Source organism: Candoia aspera, chromosome 1, assembly GCF_035149785.1.
Source record: "Candoia aspera isolate rCanAsp1 chromosome 1, rCanAsp1.hap2, whole genome shotgun sequence".
Lineage (NCBI taxonomy): Eukaryota > Metazoa > Chordata > Lepidosauria > Squamata > Boidae > Candoia > Candoia aspera.
Window position 1 is genome coordinate 35,401,028 of NC_086153.1, and position 15,277 is coordinate 35,416,304.

A 15,277-nucleotide genomic window follows, 5' to 3' on the forward strand; every position below is an offset into this window, starting at 1 on the left:
AACTCCCAAGATAATGGTGGCTCTAGCCCGCTCATCCTGTCTCAGCCATTCAGCACTGGGATTTTGGGGGCTTTGCTCACCAATTTGCAGCCAAAGATTCTCTCTGCGAAGATACATCTCCATCTTCAGGGCCCAATTCAAATAGTTGGTCTCTGATAGGCGCTCCAGAGGCATCGCTGAGGGCTGGGAGGTAGCCATGGCTTCTTCCTTCTTTTGCAAGTCACCTCAGCTGGCTTCTTTGTCCTGTAGACCGGCAGTTGCTGGAAAATCTCCAGGCGGCTCCAAAGAAAATCTTCACAGGTCTTTGCTACCTGCCTTTAAATTGTGCATGAGGTGTGGAGCTGATCTCTCTTTTCTCTCTGGGTTTTACTGGGCTTACTGGGTTGCTCACTGGGCACATAACCTGTTGGCAGAATACTGGGAAAGCCTTTAGCCCAGGAGAGGTCAAAAAAGTCACACGCCAAGCATTTCTATAAAAATAATTTATTTACAGAAAGCAAAACAAAAGCAAAACATATTTAAAGGACTTAGCTCCCCTTTGGAGCAAGCCTTGCTTGGTTACATTGCCGGCAGAGAGAAAAAAAAGAGGAAGTAAGAAACAAGTCTGGGCAGGATCCTCCTCCCCCCAGGCGATTTGCATGAAGCACGTGAAAGGAGACAATCAAATTCAACCTCTTCACCCGGCCAAAATGATGAGGTACAACAGCAGTCTTAATCGTTAGTAGGAAAACCTCAACAAAAACCACATAATTTATGCTAACATTTCTCTAGTTATACCATCTTTATCTGCAATCTTCCTGTGTTTCAATATTCCCATATATTTATGATTTCCTTTTCATCATTAAGTGGGTTCACATTGATAGCATTTGCTTCAATTCCATTCTTCAACATATAAATTGTCATTCCCATATGAATCTCTAAAATATTCCTTCTAGCATTCACTCACTTCAGTTTCATCCCAAATCATTTCATCATTTTTATTCTTAATTCCTTTCACTCTGCTGGAGGCACCTTTTCAGTCATCTTCATCCATTTCCAAATTAATGTTATTTCCATCAAAACCATTCTGCATTTTCTCTGCCTCTTTTAATTTTAATTGCTCCTTGTTTTTACTCTTTACAGGCATTATTAATTTTTTTTATTTCATCTTCGTTTTTTGCAGCAATCATTCTTTTATATGCATTTTAATCCACATCTACATTTCATCATTCTCCAAAATCTCCTCCTCCTTACTTCTCACTTCCTTTTGAAGTATAAAATATACAGCATTTTAACTGTGATCTGAATGAGAATTCAGAGATTTTTTTTTAGGTTTTTTTATCCCGCCTTTATTATTTTTATAAATAACTCAAGGTGGTGAACATACCTAATACCCTTCCTCCGCCTGTTTTCCCCACAACAGCAATCCTTTGAGGTGAGTTGGGCTGAGAGAGCGTGACTGGCCCAAAGTCACCCAGCCGGCTTTCATGCCCAAGGCGGGACTAGAACTCTCATACCACACCTGATTGGCTCTTGGGCTGAGAGAGAGTGACTGGCCCAAGGTCACCCAGCTGGCTTTCATGCCCAAGGCGGGACTAGAACTCTCATACCACACCTGATTGGCTCTTGGGCTGAGAGAGAGTGACTGGCCCAAGGTCACCCAGCCGGCTTTCGTGCCTAAGGCGGGCCTAGAACTCACGGTCTCCTGGTGCTTTAACCACTACACCAAACTGGCTCTTAAGAGAGTCAGCCATGCTATGTAATAAAATATTATTCATTATGCTGGAAAAAAGAACAAGAGCAAAACAATTAATTTATCTGGCAATTCTGTTTTTACCAAGCAACGATGTTATTATGAGCCAATCACTCAGTAAGTGAAAGTATATTTGGTGTAAACTCGGGTGACAGATGTCTAGAAGAACTCTGTTTCACAAACTTGGCCAGGATCAAAAAAAGCAATTTACCATCTATAGTAATAGAATAGAATAATTCTCATAAAAATAACTCAATGTTTGAATTTAAATTAATGGATGAATCTGAATTGCAGTGAAATCAATTTGATACACCTTCAGAATGTATTTTGTTTGGCTTCTGCTAACAAAGGTATTGCATTAACATTTCACTACAAAAAATATCTTCCCCCCTCCATCTCATCTCAAAAGAAATGTTTCTTGTTTAATTTTGAAAATGTAGCTTTAGTAACTGTCTTATCCAAATGTGAAATTTGTACATAAAGCAGAATTGGCATCCTGTACAGAAAAGAAATCAGGTCTAAAGATTTTCCAAAGTGGTGAGGACGCATTTGGAAATTTGAAAGTCATATGAGGTTAACAGTATTGGGACAAGTAAGAGGACCTTTTGCCCATGAAACAGCATGAAACTAACTAAAATAAAACTCCTATTCTTGACTGCATTATTAGATTTAAGTGTCTGGGTGTAGATAGCACTTTTAAATAACAGACTGAGGAATCATTTATTTGAATTCTTTTCCATATAAGAATGAAATAGAAATCTTGTTTTCTTTGGAAACTTGGATAGCTGTTGGAATTTCAGTTTTTTTTTTCTTTAACAAAATTATTCATATTTAATTTGTTTTTGTTTTTTATCATAGGCTGTATTTTGAAATCATGTCACTGTCCCAGCTACTTTGACTTCAGAATGGAGAAGGCTTAGAGTAAATTTTTAAAAACAATTTTTTTTAGAAAACATAAACAAATATAAAAGGAGCACACACACCCCCCACAACCATCAGGTTTCAAGACACATTTTGGATGTAATTTCAACAGTACATTTTTCATTTTAAATCTGAATGACATGAAATTTGCAAGTTGTTATTACTCTCATTTAGTATTATGCCTTCCATGTTTCAAAGAGACTGGGTGTGATGAACGCCTACCCAAGTTTCCAACCAGACTCACACAAGAAGCTTATGGATATCTGATTTATTACTGGATAGTATGCAAGTTCAAGAGCAAAGCTGAGAATGGCAAAAGCGCGGGTTTTTCAAACAATTAAAGCTTAGACAGTTCCAATCCCTCCCCCCAGAGTCAGTAAGAGTCCACTCCCCACAGCCTGCCGGTCTTCGGGAAAGTGTCCTTAACAGGCGAGATAACCCAAATAGACATTCCAAAGTGCCTGGTACAAAAGAACAAAAGCAGAGCCCTCCCGAACAGTGACACGTGTCAGCACCAGCATGGCATGGATGTTCACAGGAACATTGGAACAGGAAGCATGACACTGGGCAACTGGTCCCCATTTTAAGGGTAATGAAGACAGAGTTGACTTCCAGTGAACTTTCCTATACATGCAGCGGAGACTTGACCTGACTTCTGTGACCTATGAATTTCACACTTTTGGAGTGAAATTCTGCCCCCAGCAGTATGCTATTAAATGCTTGTAGCTATGGAGCAACAGCAAGAATGGGCTTTTGCCTTCCTGCCTGCTTGTGAGCTAGAAAAGACCTCTGGTTGGCTGTGGTATAAAACAGGATGCTGGACCACATGAGTCTTTGTTGTTATCCCAGAAGCATGTCCTGGCAGGCTGTCAACAGTCCAACATTGTCAATTAGCAAAAGCTCTCACGGGTGAAGACAGAAAACAGAGCCATAGTTGCTACTATGTACAGGCAAAGAAGGGTCAAGTTTTCCAAAGAAAAAGCAATGGAACACCTAAGTTTGGAGTTACAAACCTCCTGATGAACACCATCGATGACATTGTTCCAGCTTCTTATTGCACACAGGTAGAGCCTTAAATGCTGGAAACTCTGCCCGGAGGCAGCTGGCACCTATCAATTCTGATTGCAAGCTACTCTACCATCCTGCCCAAGTTGCTGCTCCATACAACCTGTTCTTGCCCTCTGGCTTCTCTCTTACAGGCATGCTATTGAGAACCTAGTACAGGATCTGAGTCTTCAGAGGCAGAGTCTGAAGCAGGGGGATTGGATTCTTCCTTAGCACCAGTGCTAGGACCTGGTCCCTCAGCATCAGGCTTGTCTGGTGTTGCGTTCTGTTTCATAGTTCTCTCAACAGTGGCTTATATTCCAGGGGCAGGATAAAGGATCTTTCCTATAATGAGAGTCAGAGCAGACCACAAGGTTTCCAACCTGTCAAGATTTGTATTTATTCCAGTGTAAGCACCATGCCATTACATGTTCTCTGGAGTACTGTATGTTCACAAAGCATCTTACCAGAAAATTGGAAGCCTACAGAAGAAAATCAAAATGGTAAGACTGATATTACTACCAGTGTTGAAAATCCAATGTACATTTAATTACTATCTTAAAATCTGCTTCCAGAGTTGGTTACTTCAGGCTACACATACAGTCAGCCCTATCAGTAGCCAATTTGAGTTGAGATCAAATCCTTCAAACAAATTAGTTGAGCTCTTGCCCCTTGAAATGAGCTATCCAGTTGCCTTCTAATTTGGAGTACAGTGTGCCTATGCACTCACAACCTGGTAGTACACAAGATAATAATGCTAGAATGAAAGCTTCATTTCCAGCAATAGGTATTGCTGATAACAAACTATATTTTTCCTAATATTAATTTTTATTTCTTAGATAACTAGCACCATTCTTGGCCCAATTTCCTCAAAGCAACCATGCTGTGAGCCAGAAATGGCCTTCTTGATCCTCAGCAGCACTCCATAGTCATATTTTTCTTTTCTCTTAGTGGTTATATTGATCCTGTCCTAATTGTCAATTTTCTGCAATGAACACGAACTATTCCCTCCAATCCCTTTTCAGCCAGAGCTTCTCCCTTCAATCGTTTTTTCTCACTTCATCAGTTTTCTGTTATCATCCAACCCTCGCTCCTTTGGGTTTCTTTTCTCCTTCAGGCCACTGATGTAAAATGAAAAGGAGTTCTGCCCCAACTGCAAATCTGCATGATATTTTCCTCACCTACTGATTTAAATCCATCTATTGTCCTCTTTCAGCTGTACTGATTCATTCTGAAACATGCACACATAGCTTCTGCATCAATCCCAGACTGCTATTCCTGCAAGTACTTCCTGTGTTTTTCTAGCAGTGTTCAAAGAGATTGCTTGCTTCTTGGTATCCTTATTTCTATACAAGTTTCTCTTGAAAACGGAAAGTTAACTATTGCCTATTCCTACAGGCCAGCTATTCACATGCTAATCTGTGATAATATGGGAGGGTCATGAACATTCTAATTGCTCAAGAAAATGTATCAGCACAAGCAGAACTCTGGCAAACCCTGTGAATTCTGAGAAGGAATGAAACATTTTCTCTTAAGCAGCAGCAAAAACTCAGCCCGGAGTTAACGTCAAAAGAGGCCAAGTGCCACAGTATCAGCAAAAAATTAGCCAGTAGGTAAATGGGTTTTGGAGACACTCAGTCCTGAGGGTCAGGGGAAAAAAACAGAGGTAATGGCAGAAGGATTATAATTAGGGCAAGCAAAGGAAATCTCAGCACCTGTGTCTTTAACAACTGTGTGACAACTTTAATTTTGTAATTAGCAAAAGTGAAAAAGCCGCTCATGATGAAATCCTGGTTTCATAAAGAATAAGAAAAGTATGAGTCTCGTCTGTCTTTCTAGTATTTTAGCCTAAAGATCACACTTTTAAAGAGAACGTATGCATTCAGCTCAAGAATGTTTACTACAGGTAAGACCGAGTGATTTCACAGAAATGTACTCACAAGTTTTTCATAGGATTGTACAATTTGTTGATTTTTATATTTCTCTGCCACTTTATTTTAAACAGCTACCAAGGTGATGTTGAAGTATTTCTGCATTCCAGATAAGTCATTAATGAGACTGTTTAGCATCTGAAATCCTCGTATCTCCTTTTACAGGGATATTTCTGAGACAAAGATCAGCCAACTGCCCAGCATTGGTCTAGAGAACATTAGCAAGCTGATAGCAAAATCTACCTACAACTTAAAAAAGCTCCCTCCTTTGGACAAGTTCCATGCTTTGATTGAGGCAAACCTCACATATCCAAGTCACTGCTGTGCGTTTGAAAACTGGACTAAACAAAAGTGAGTAGCTCGTTGGTTTTCCATGTAGGGTTTTGATGCATTTGTGAATGCCAAAGTCTACTTTGATGTTCATGACTAGTCTGACTAACATGCAGTTTGTCTAATCTGCCAGGCAGGAAAGAATGATGCAGTCAGCCCTTAGATTTCTTTTAAGGTTCTCAGCCCAGCAAGAAACATAATGGTTATAGACCTTCCTTCCCTCAATGTGTTGGTTACTGAGTGCAGTGGCCAAGTTTCTTCCTGACTAACCAAGTCACCAGGGATGGACAACATGTGGCCCTCCAAAATATGGCTAAACTATATTTTTTATCAATCCTAACTAGAATGTCCAATAACATCTGGAGGATAATACATTGTTTCCTTATGCATTAGATATTGCAAATAAAAGGAAGATAGGATTTAAGAGAAACTCCACTCCTTTCTGGCTCTTTGGGGGTGGGGGCAGGGAGCTCAAATGGTGGCCATATCAACAAGGATTCTTTGTGAGAATTAGTGAGGATTAGGGGCTAAGTACTTATTCATTCATTCATTCATTCATTAAGTTTATATAGCTGCCCATCTCACAAAAAAGTGACTCTGGACAGCATACAACAAGACTTTGCAGCAGTTAACATGAAACAAATATTATTTTAAAAAAACAACTCTGAGGATCATCAAGGTAAAGCAACATTTCTTCCTCAAAACAAGTGTTTCCTTTCAAATGTATAGCAGGAACTGGATGGCAAAGGCCAAATAAATCACACAGTACTTAAAACTCAGATATTTTGTTGACTCTTGGATATTTTGTATATCTAATAACTCTTAAACATACTAAAAATGTAATTAAAAGCCCTCAAAGTTTGAACAAAATTGGTTTCTTGGTCCCATTTGTGCCTAGTAGCTACCAGCTCTTCCACACATTCCCATGAGGAGCTCAAAGAAATAACTGGACTATTTTGACTGTCACCAAGAAAGCTTGAGGAGTCTTGAATTTTTGACAGTAACTGAAGACAAGCAGGCTTTGAATAGAATAACATTTGACGGGGAGAGATGAATATACTTTTAAAACTAACGTTCTCTGTTTAAATGCCTACCTGCCTCTCCTGGGTTCAGTAGCTATGTAAAGAATTCCCTTTCTCCCCCAAAGCATCATCATCTCTAGTCCTCTTCTCAAAAGAATTGACCCTGTAGGAAACCTCTTCTGCAACTTTCTCTCAGTTAGAACCACAAGGAGAATAAAGCAGGCCTAGGCATTTGGACAGCCTTGGGACAGAAGAATGAAAACAGTGAAATAGATATCACCACTGTGTTCATTTTAATAACTCCAATTTTCAGAAAGAATCATTAGCGCTACCCCCCATGGAGTTTCACTGGTGCTAATCATCAGGTCTTCTCATCGTCTTAAATCAGACTCCCTTCAAGCTGATTTGCCATCCATGTGATGGCTTAGGCCTTCAAGCATCAAGAGACCTCCTCATTTATTTCCACCTTTTCAAGTATTCTTTGAGATGTGCACAATGACTGGTTTAATTAACCCTTAAGCTCTTTCAGTTGCTTATGCTTCTAACTCCTCTACAAATGAATGTTTCACATCAGAAGTGACTGATCTCAGTCTTTGATATTCTACTTTTCTTTATGAGAACTCCCATAAAAAATCTGTAGCATCTGAGATTTGTAAACCAGGACTCCATATATGGATCTCTTGGTCACTGCAGCAGGGATGTACAACTTTTTCAAGCCAAGGATCACACTTGACTTGTGAGTACTATGATGTGAGACAGGTCCACCCCAAAAGTAGGCATGGACAGGTGAATTATTCAGTTGGCTTAATTTAATTTAAATAATCGAATAGTTTATATGATTATATGTTATATATTTAATAATTTTGATAATTTTCACCATATTTTAATTTAATTTTAAACAATTTTACCATAGCTTTAGAAATTACCATTTGCTGGGAATTTTTGAAAGGCATTTATGGCAACTTACAAAAGGGTTTCTGGAAAAGTATGCAACACTAGCTACCAGGGCCACAACTAGGGTGGGTGGGCAGGCAGGGCATGTGCCCCAGGTACCATGCTGGGGTGGCACCAAAATAACAAAATAGTATTTGTATACTGAATATTTTATTAATCTAATGTATAATAGAATAATAAAACTTGCTAACACCTCCCTCACCAACCCATGGGGGGGGGGGGCGCACAGAATCCATGTTTGCCCCAGGTGACACAGACCCTAGTTGCAGGCCTGCTAGCTACTAATCCTCCCATCATTGGTATGTATAGGTTATGTCAGAAGCAAAAATTTATTTTCTGTAAGCAAAACATAATTATTGCTTTCTCCTACATATTTATAATCTTCATTGCACTAAAATTCTTCTCACTACCACCCCTTCCACAACAGCTAGTGAGATGTCACTACATCTGTGGTTATTTTATGATTTGGATAAATTAACTTCCAATTAGTTGAAGGTTTCAAATGAACATAAATAAGAGAACCAGTAGTATATTTACAGACAGTCTGGAAGGTAATCAAAACCAGTGCTTTACCTTAATTAAGGATTGGCTCCAGATTTCATTGATGTAACCACACCGATTGTCTTGGGGAGCTGAGATGTTTTATTGCAGAATTCTGCTATACTTCGTTTGAAACAGGGGCAACGTTGGTATTTTCTTCTGGACTGCTACCAACCTCGTAGAAGGTCTGTTTTCCCATTGGCAGGCGTCTTGCCTCAGCCTTCCTCCCATTCCTATCCTTAAGTTAGCCATTACTGTTTCCACACCACCACCAGAACAGCTCAGTGTTCTGTTTTTGAAGCTTGACTCTTCCAGTATGTATTCTTAAGAACTTATTTCCTCTCTCCCCCAATCCAGCCACATGCAACCATGAACTCAAATATTGGGGAAAGCACTTCATTGCAAAATTCTCCAAATGTTATCATGTCATCTTTACAATTCATAAGGGCTTTTAGAGGCAACTGAGGAATGATGGCAAGGCAGTGTTTGGAGAATTCTAATGCTTTTGTTTTTCGTTTTTTAGAGTTAAACTTCCTTTGCATTAAAACTGCCAGATCTGGGCTGCAAAATTCTGGACAACCACTACATATATGGTAGCAAACAGCATTCTCTGACATTCTTTGCTGCCACCTAGAAGTCATCCAGATTTTTGCAGCCCAGATATGTTACCCCATATCATAACACCCTCTCAGTTCGTATTTGTGTGTATGTGCAATTGCAAAATACCAGGAAACTGTATTTTCTGAAAATGCAGGCTGAAAACACTAGCAATTTTTATATTGGGCAGGCTTACCAAATGACCAGCTGTATCACAAGAAGGTGGCTGCTGGTATCTGGCTCTTCTTTTTCTGCTTGGCATGCAAATATGTCTGTATTCCAACCCATACTGCAGACCTCCTGACTTCTTTCCTGTTAAACATATCAGACTTTTAAAAAAAGGGGGGGAAGATTCTTTTATTTCACTGACTAAGACTACAGAGACTCCATTCAGCTTTTGAATTCAGTCCAGGTTTCCCCACCCATCCACTCTACCCTCAAGAAAAAAGAGCAGAAGTCAGGGTTATTCATGATGATGATGATCGTGGTCATGATGATGATCACAGTGGCTCTATACCATTCTGGTCATACAAAGCTCCAGTAAAAGCCATAGCCAAGAAGCAGCATGGAAGAAAAGGGGGAGGGAGGATCCACTGTCACTGCTGTTACCCCACATTCCTCCTTTACTGCAACTCCTGAGCTAGCTGTTGCCTCAATCAGCACTGACACCAGTCTCCTCTTCCTCCTCTTCAATTGGCAAAGGGATGGTTTGCAATGACTGAGGAGGTGGGGGAGATTCTCATGCTGCTGTGGCTATGTGACCTTCATCCTCCCTTTTTTCCACCCATTTTAAATTTCTGCAGCTTGGGTAAGCTTGGTATCTCACTCTCACTATTGACAGTCTCTTCTCTGGTCTTGGGGACCAGAGAACTCTATTGATGCCCCTGGAATCTGCAAATTCCATCTCTAATATTCTTATCTGTGTTAGTCACCACTCTTTGTTTTACAATCTTGGCTACTGCTGAAGGAACACCTGCTTAAGCATCCCTACAACTTAAAAAAATTGTCCACTCATACTGCCAGGTGTCCCCCAAAGTTGGTAGCCATTTATGGGAGACATTTTCTCTGTCTTTCAAATAGTCTTTCATTTGCTTTCCTAACACATGTGAACCTGTACAAGCCTATCTGGTTATTCCAAAAGGTTTTTAATGGCTTGCAAATCATTTTCCCACTTTGTTTTGATGTCTGCGTGATCAAGAGTTCCATATGGAGAATGGCAAAGAATTTTTTCCCCATCTCAAAAAAAAAAAAAAGGTACTGAGATTCCTGATCTGCATCATTTATTATTCTGTAAGCCTTTTTTAAGTTATTTCAGATGCAGAAGAAAAGATGAACACTTTCAGGCAAGCTACCTGTGTATAGCCTGAAACTCTTCCAAGTGACCTCAGGAAAGATATAGGTTCACTTCGCCTAGATTAATTTTGCTTCTCAGCACTATTAGTTTCTTTATACATTATTTTTCCATGTTAAACAATACTCAAGGGCTCTGGGGGAAACATATTATCTAGGCCCTTTTCAATTGGATTTCAGACTGAGATATAGAATGAGACAGCATTGATCACACTTGTACATGACTGTGGCAGAACCAGGATGAGAATGGTGCATCCATTCTGGCCCTCTTTGATCTTTCAGCAGTTAGCATCAATTATGGCATCCTTCTTGATTGGCTTTGGGTGTCAGCAGTAGGATGGCATGATGATGCAGTGGTTCTCTTCCTTCCTCTGAGGCTGGTTTTATTCAGTGTTGGTGGGGGCGAGACCTGCTTTGTGGGGTTCCTCGGAGCTCTACATTCTCTCTGTTCCTATTTAATATTTCCATGAAGCTGCTAGATGAGGTCATCCAGTATTATGGATGACACAAGTATTATCAATACACAGATTTGCATCCCTACCCCAGGACAACCAAGTAATGCTGTCAAGGCTCTTTCCCAGTGTTTTGAGAATGGGAGGTTCTGGATGAGGAGAAACAGTCTCAGCTCAACCCAAGCAAGACCAAAGCACTGTGGGTTTTAGATCCACCCAGATCTTTAGTTCTAGATGAGGCTGCATTCCCCCAGACAGAGCCAGTATGCAGTTTGTGGTTCTCTTGAGCACATGGCAGCTGTGGCCAAGAGGGCCTTTGCACCAATTGCACCAATTGCACCCATTCTTGGATTAGGCAGCCCTGCTCATAGTCATTCATGCCTTGATCACATCCTGCTTGGACTGTTACAATACATACAATGTGGAGCTGCCCTTGAAGATCAGGCAGAAGCTATAATTGGTCCAGAATGCAGTGGAACATGTAGTATGCCCATGTAACACCACTACTTCATGAGCTTCACTGGCTGTCTAGGTGCAATTCAAGGTGCTAGTTATTACCTATAAAGTCCTTCATGGCACAGAGCTGAGTTATTTGTGGGACTGCCTATCACCAACTGCCCATCCCAGAACATCTGACAGATTGGCCATGCTTTTATGCCATCTAATGGGACCTATGCCAGCTAAGGAGACATGCCTGCTTTGTCACAGCTCTTTGGAACAGCACATCCCCTCCCTCAAGGTTCTGATGCTCCAACCCTCTTCGCCTGACATAAGTTTTAGAAACTTTGTTCTTCCCCCAAACTCTGGGCCAGAATATGAGATGAGACTTCTGGAAAATGGTTTGGGACTGTAAATATGTTGTGGTTTTGAAATTTCTCCATTTGTTTTCTCTCATGTTACGCTGTGTTGGTTTTTAGGTTACTACTTACCTTGTTTTATTTCTTATGTTAACCACCCAGAGTTGCCATTTATGAGTTGGGCAGCCATATAAATCAAATAGGGAGGGAGGGAGGAAGGAAGGAAATCAGAATTTTTATGATCATCAGTTATGATGTCTTCTGAAGTAATCTACTTTTTAAAAAATGAAAATTGGCATTGCTGGTATTTTCACAGAAAATATGTATTAGTATTTTGGTTAACGTTGGTAGTATATTTCCCCTGTTCTGACTATACTCTTTTCATCTTTTTCAGCTCTATGATGCACCCTATATGCAATAAATCTTCTATCTCAGAAGAGCCTGATGAGTTCAGTTTTGAGCTGGATGAAAATGATTACTATCATACTCTATGTAGAGAAGAGTTTAAAGTGGCTTGCTTCCCAGAGCCTGATGCCTTCAACCCATGTGAAGACATAATGGGCCACATAATTCTCCGAGTCCTCATATGGTTCATCAATATCTTGGCCATCATGGGGAACCTTGTTGTGTTCATCATTTTAGTTAGCAGCCAATACAAGCTCACTGTGCCTCGATTCCTTATGTGCAATCTTGCATTTGCTGACCTTTGCACAGGCATTTATTTACTACTGATTGCCATCAAAGACCTGCAGAGTAGCAGTCAGTATTATAACTTTGCTATTGACTGGCAAACTGGAGCTGGTTGCAATACAGCTGGTTTTTTCACAGTATTTGCAAGTGAACTCTCCATATATACTTTAACAGTCATCACATTAGAACGATGGCACACCATCACCTATGCCATGGAACTAGACCGCAAAGTCCGCTTCCGGCATGCAATGATAATTATGCTAGTAGGATGGGTTTTTGCCTTCACAGTGGCCCTCCTTCCCATATTTGAAGTCAGCAGCTACATGAAAGTTAGCATCTGCCTACCTATGGATATAGAAACTCTCCTTGCCCAGGCCTACATCATGTTTTTGCTGGTATTAAATATTCTTGCATTTCTTATCATCTGTACCTGCTACATCAGCATCTACTTCACTGTGAGGAATCCCAATGTTTTCTCATCCAACAGTGACACCAAAATTGCCAAACGCATGGCTATACTGATTTTCACAGACTTCCTTTGCATGGCACCAATCTCCTTTTTTGCCATTTCAGCATCACTCAAGGTCCCTCTGATCACTGTGTCCAATTCAAAGATCCTCCTTGTTTTGTTCTACCCCATTAATTCATGTGCCAATCCATTTCTCTATGCCATCTTCACCAAGACTTTTCGCAGGGATTTTTTCATCTTACTAAGTAAGTTTGGCTGCTGTGAAATGTATGCTCAGATTTACAGAACGGAAACTTCCTCTTCTGTTCATACCTCCCATATGAAAAATGGGCATTATACACCAGCTTCCAAAACCAGTGATGGAACAGTCTATTCATTAGTCCCTCTGAATCATGTGAACTGAAGCAAAATGGCCATAGATTTATGTCAAAGGTTATCAAAGGGTGATCCTTGCTTCCTTGGCAAGGTAAAGGCAATTACAAAAGATGACAAAATGTTTTCCATAATCTCAAACTGCTATTTAGCTATTTAGTTCTCAGGCATACCACACTGATATGTAATTCAACTGATGGGGTTAAATGTACCTACCAATGTATGATATTATTGCTGAAATATCTTGATTTAGCCAACTGATAAAGCACAGGGTCAGCTGCAAACTTAGCCATATTCAAAATAGATTTATTGAGATCATTGGAACTATATATATCGTCAGTAACTTCCAAAAGTTTTCGTTTTACTAAGACTAGCTCTGGATCTACAGTAAGCTATTTGTGAATGTACTCTCCAAACTAAACTGATTTTTTTCTTGATAGAGATCAAAGCTGTAATCTACTTTAGCTTACCTACTGTCCATCCCTGTAGACTACAGGCTTCTTTAATGAGCAGATGAAACAGATTTATACCAGGTTGACACTGGTCTATCTAGATCAGAACCATCTACTGCTACTGGCATCAGCTCTCCAAAATCTCAGGCAAGTTCATTTCCCAGTAGTTTTTCTACCTGGGATCCCATTAGAGAATCTGAAAGGCCAGAAACCAAACCTGAAGCCTTTGGTGTACAAAATACTTGCTGCACCACTCTCTTAGGTCTTTCTATATTTACCTTGGCAAGAAGTGTTAGATTTTATGAGACTTAATAAGAAGATCAGTTGGTCAGGTACTATACACTTTTGGGACCATAAATCCTTGCTTCCCTTTTCTTTTTATGTGTGGGTTCCCATTCTTCAGATCAAGGAAACATGAATGCCATCCAAACTATATAATGCAAGGTGAGGAATCTCCATCCCAAAAGCAGAAATCTCAATCCAGATCTTTGTGCTTTGTCAAAAGTATGTCTAAACCTAACCCTTTTAGTACACTCTAGGTTATTGATACTACTCTGTTCCTTAAATATAAAGCTGATGGAAGAAACTTCACATAAATTATGGAAGAAAGATTCCTGGTTACAGATGCTTCTTTTGCTGCTGTTGGGTACAAAATAAAAGATTTGCCTCCATAATGATCAACTATGGGCTCCGGCCTCACCCACCTCTGGCCTCACCCAAGAACAAGGACCTTGGCTAATTCTGAGAAAATCTTGCCAGAAGGAAGGTTTCCTTCCATGTCTTCATTCTGTTGGCAAAGAGCAGGTCACAATTCACTGAATATGACAAGAAGATCTGTGTTTAGCATAGCCCCCATTTTTAAAAGCTGAAAACATGCACAGAAATGGATTGGATTGAGACTGTAGTCCTGGGTGAAAAGGCCAGAGTCCCTCTTTTGGGGGAGATGGGCAGTAACAAAATTTGAATAATAAATAAATAACTCTTCCTCCTATTTTCCCTACTTAAGTCCCCTTAATTTGTGTTTGCCCACAAGGATAGCGAACGAGCACCACTTAGCTAACTATATGTTTTCCCACAGAAGACAGACAAAGGGAGGGGAGGGGAGAGATTACAGTTAGAAAAATGACAAAATAAACAGTTATCTTCCTCCTCCCTCCACAGTCATGTGATGGGGTTCAGTAACCATGATATATGTATTGCTATGCCCAGTTGAAATGTTGAATAACCTAAATGCTTAACCAATAATTATAGCGTATAATTATGGCTTAATGTGATGGTTAGTTCTTATAACAAGCTAAAATGATGGCTGGGTCCCAAATTACCCAGATCTCTTCCACTTAGTCTAGCATGTTGTGTGAAACAAGCTCAACAACCACAGATACTTTTTAAGTCAGATTCCCCACATCTTATCTAATTGCACTTTCAAGTTGTAGTCTTTGTTTGGCAGATTTGTTAAGACAATGTTTGCAAATTATTAAATTAATCTGATGGTGGTGGAATTGTTGTCAGTGATGAACTTGTAAGCTAGCTTCACTGAGAGGAGTCAGATCTACGTACTGGACTTCAGAAGAGTGGATTTGTGGGAAATGTAGGTAAGATCCACCAGCTTGAGATTCTTAAGGAG

At 40.0% G+C, this 15,277-nt stretch overlaps 1 protein-coding gene across 2 annotated transcripts in view; it reads left to right on the forward strand.

Annotated features, from left to right (window-relative positions):
- The window catches only part of FSHR (follicle stimulating hormone receptor), a 93,703-nt gene extending 80,187 nt beyond the window's left edge, over positions 1-13,516 (forward strand). The window contains exons 9-10 of one of the 2 annotated variants that reach the window (XM_063301664.1): positions 5,794-5,979; positions 12,065-13,516. In XM_063301664.1, the coding sequence (XP_063157734.1) occupies positions 5,794-5,979; positions 12,065-13,232 (1,354 nt within the window). In that variant the 3' untranslated portion in view covers positions 13,233-13,516. The remainder of the gene's footprint in view (positions 1-5,793; positions 5,980-12,064) is intronic. The other variant, XM_063301672.1, reaches the window with a different exon arrangement.
- The last annotated feature ends 1,761 nt before the right edge of the window (positions 13,517-15,277 follow it).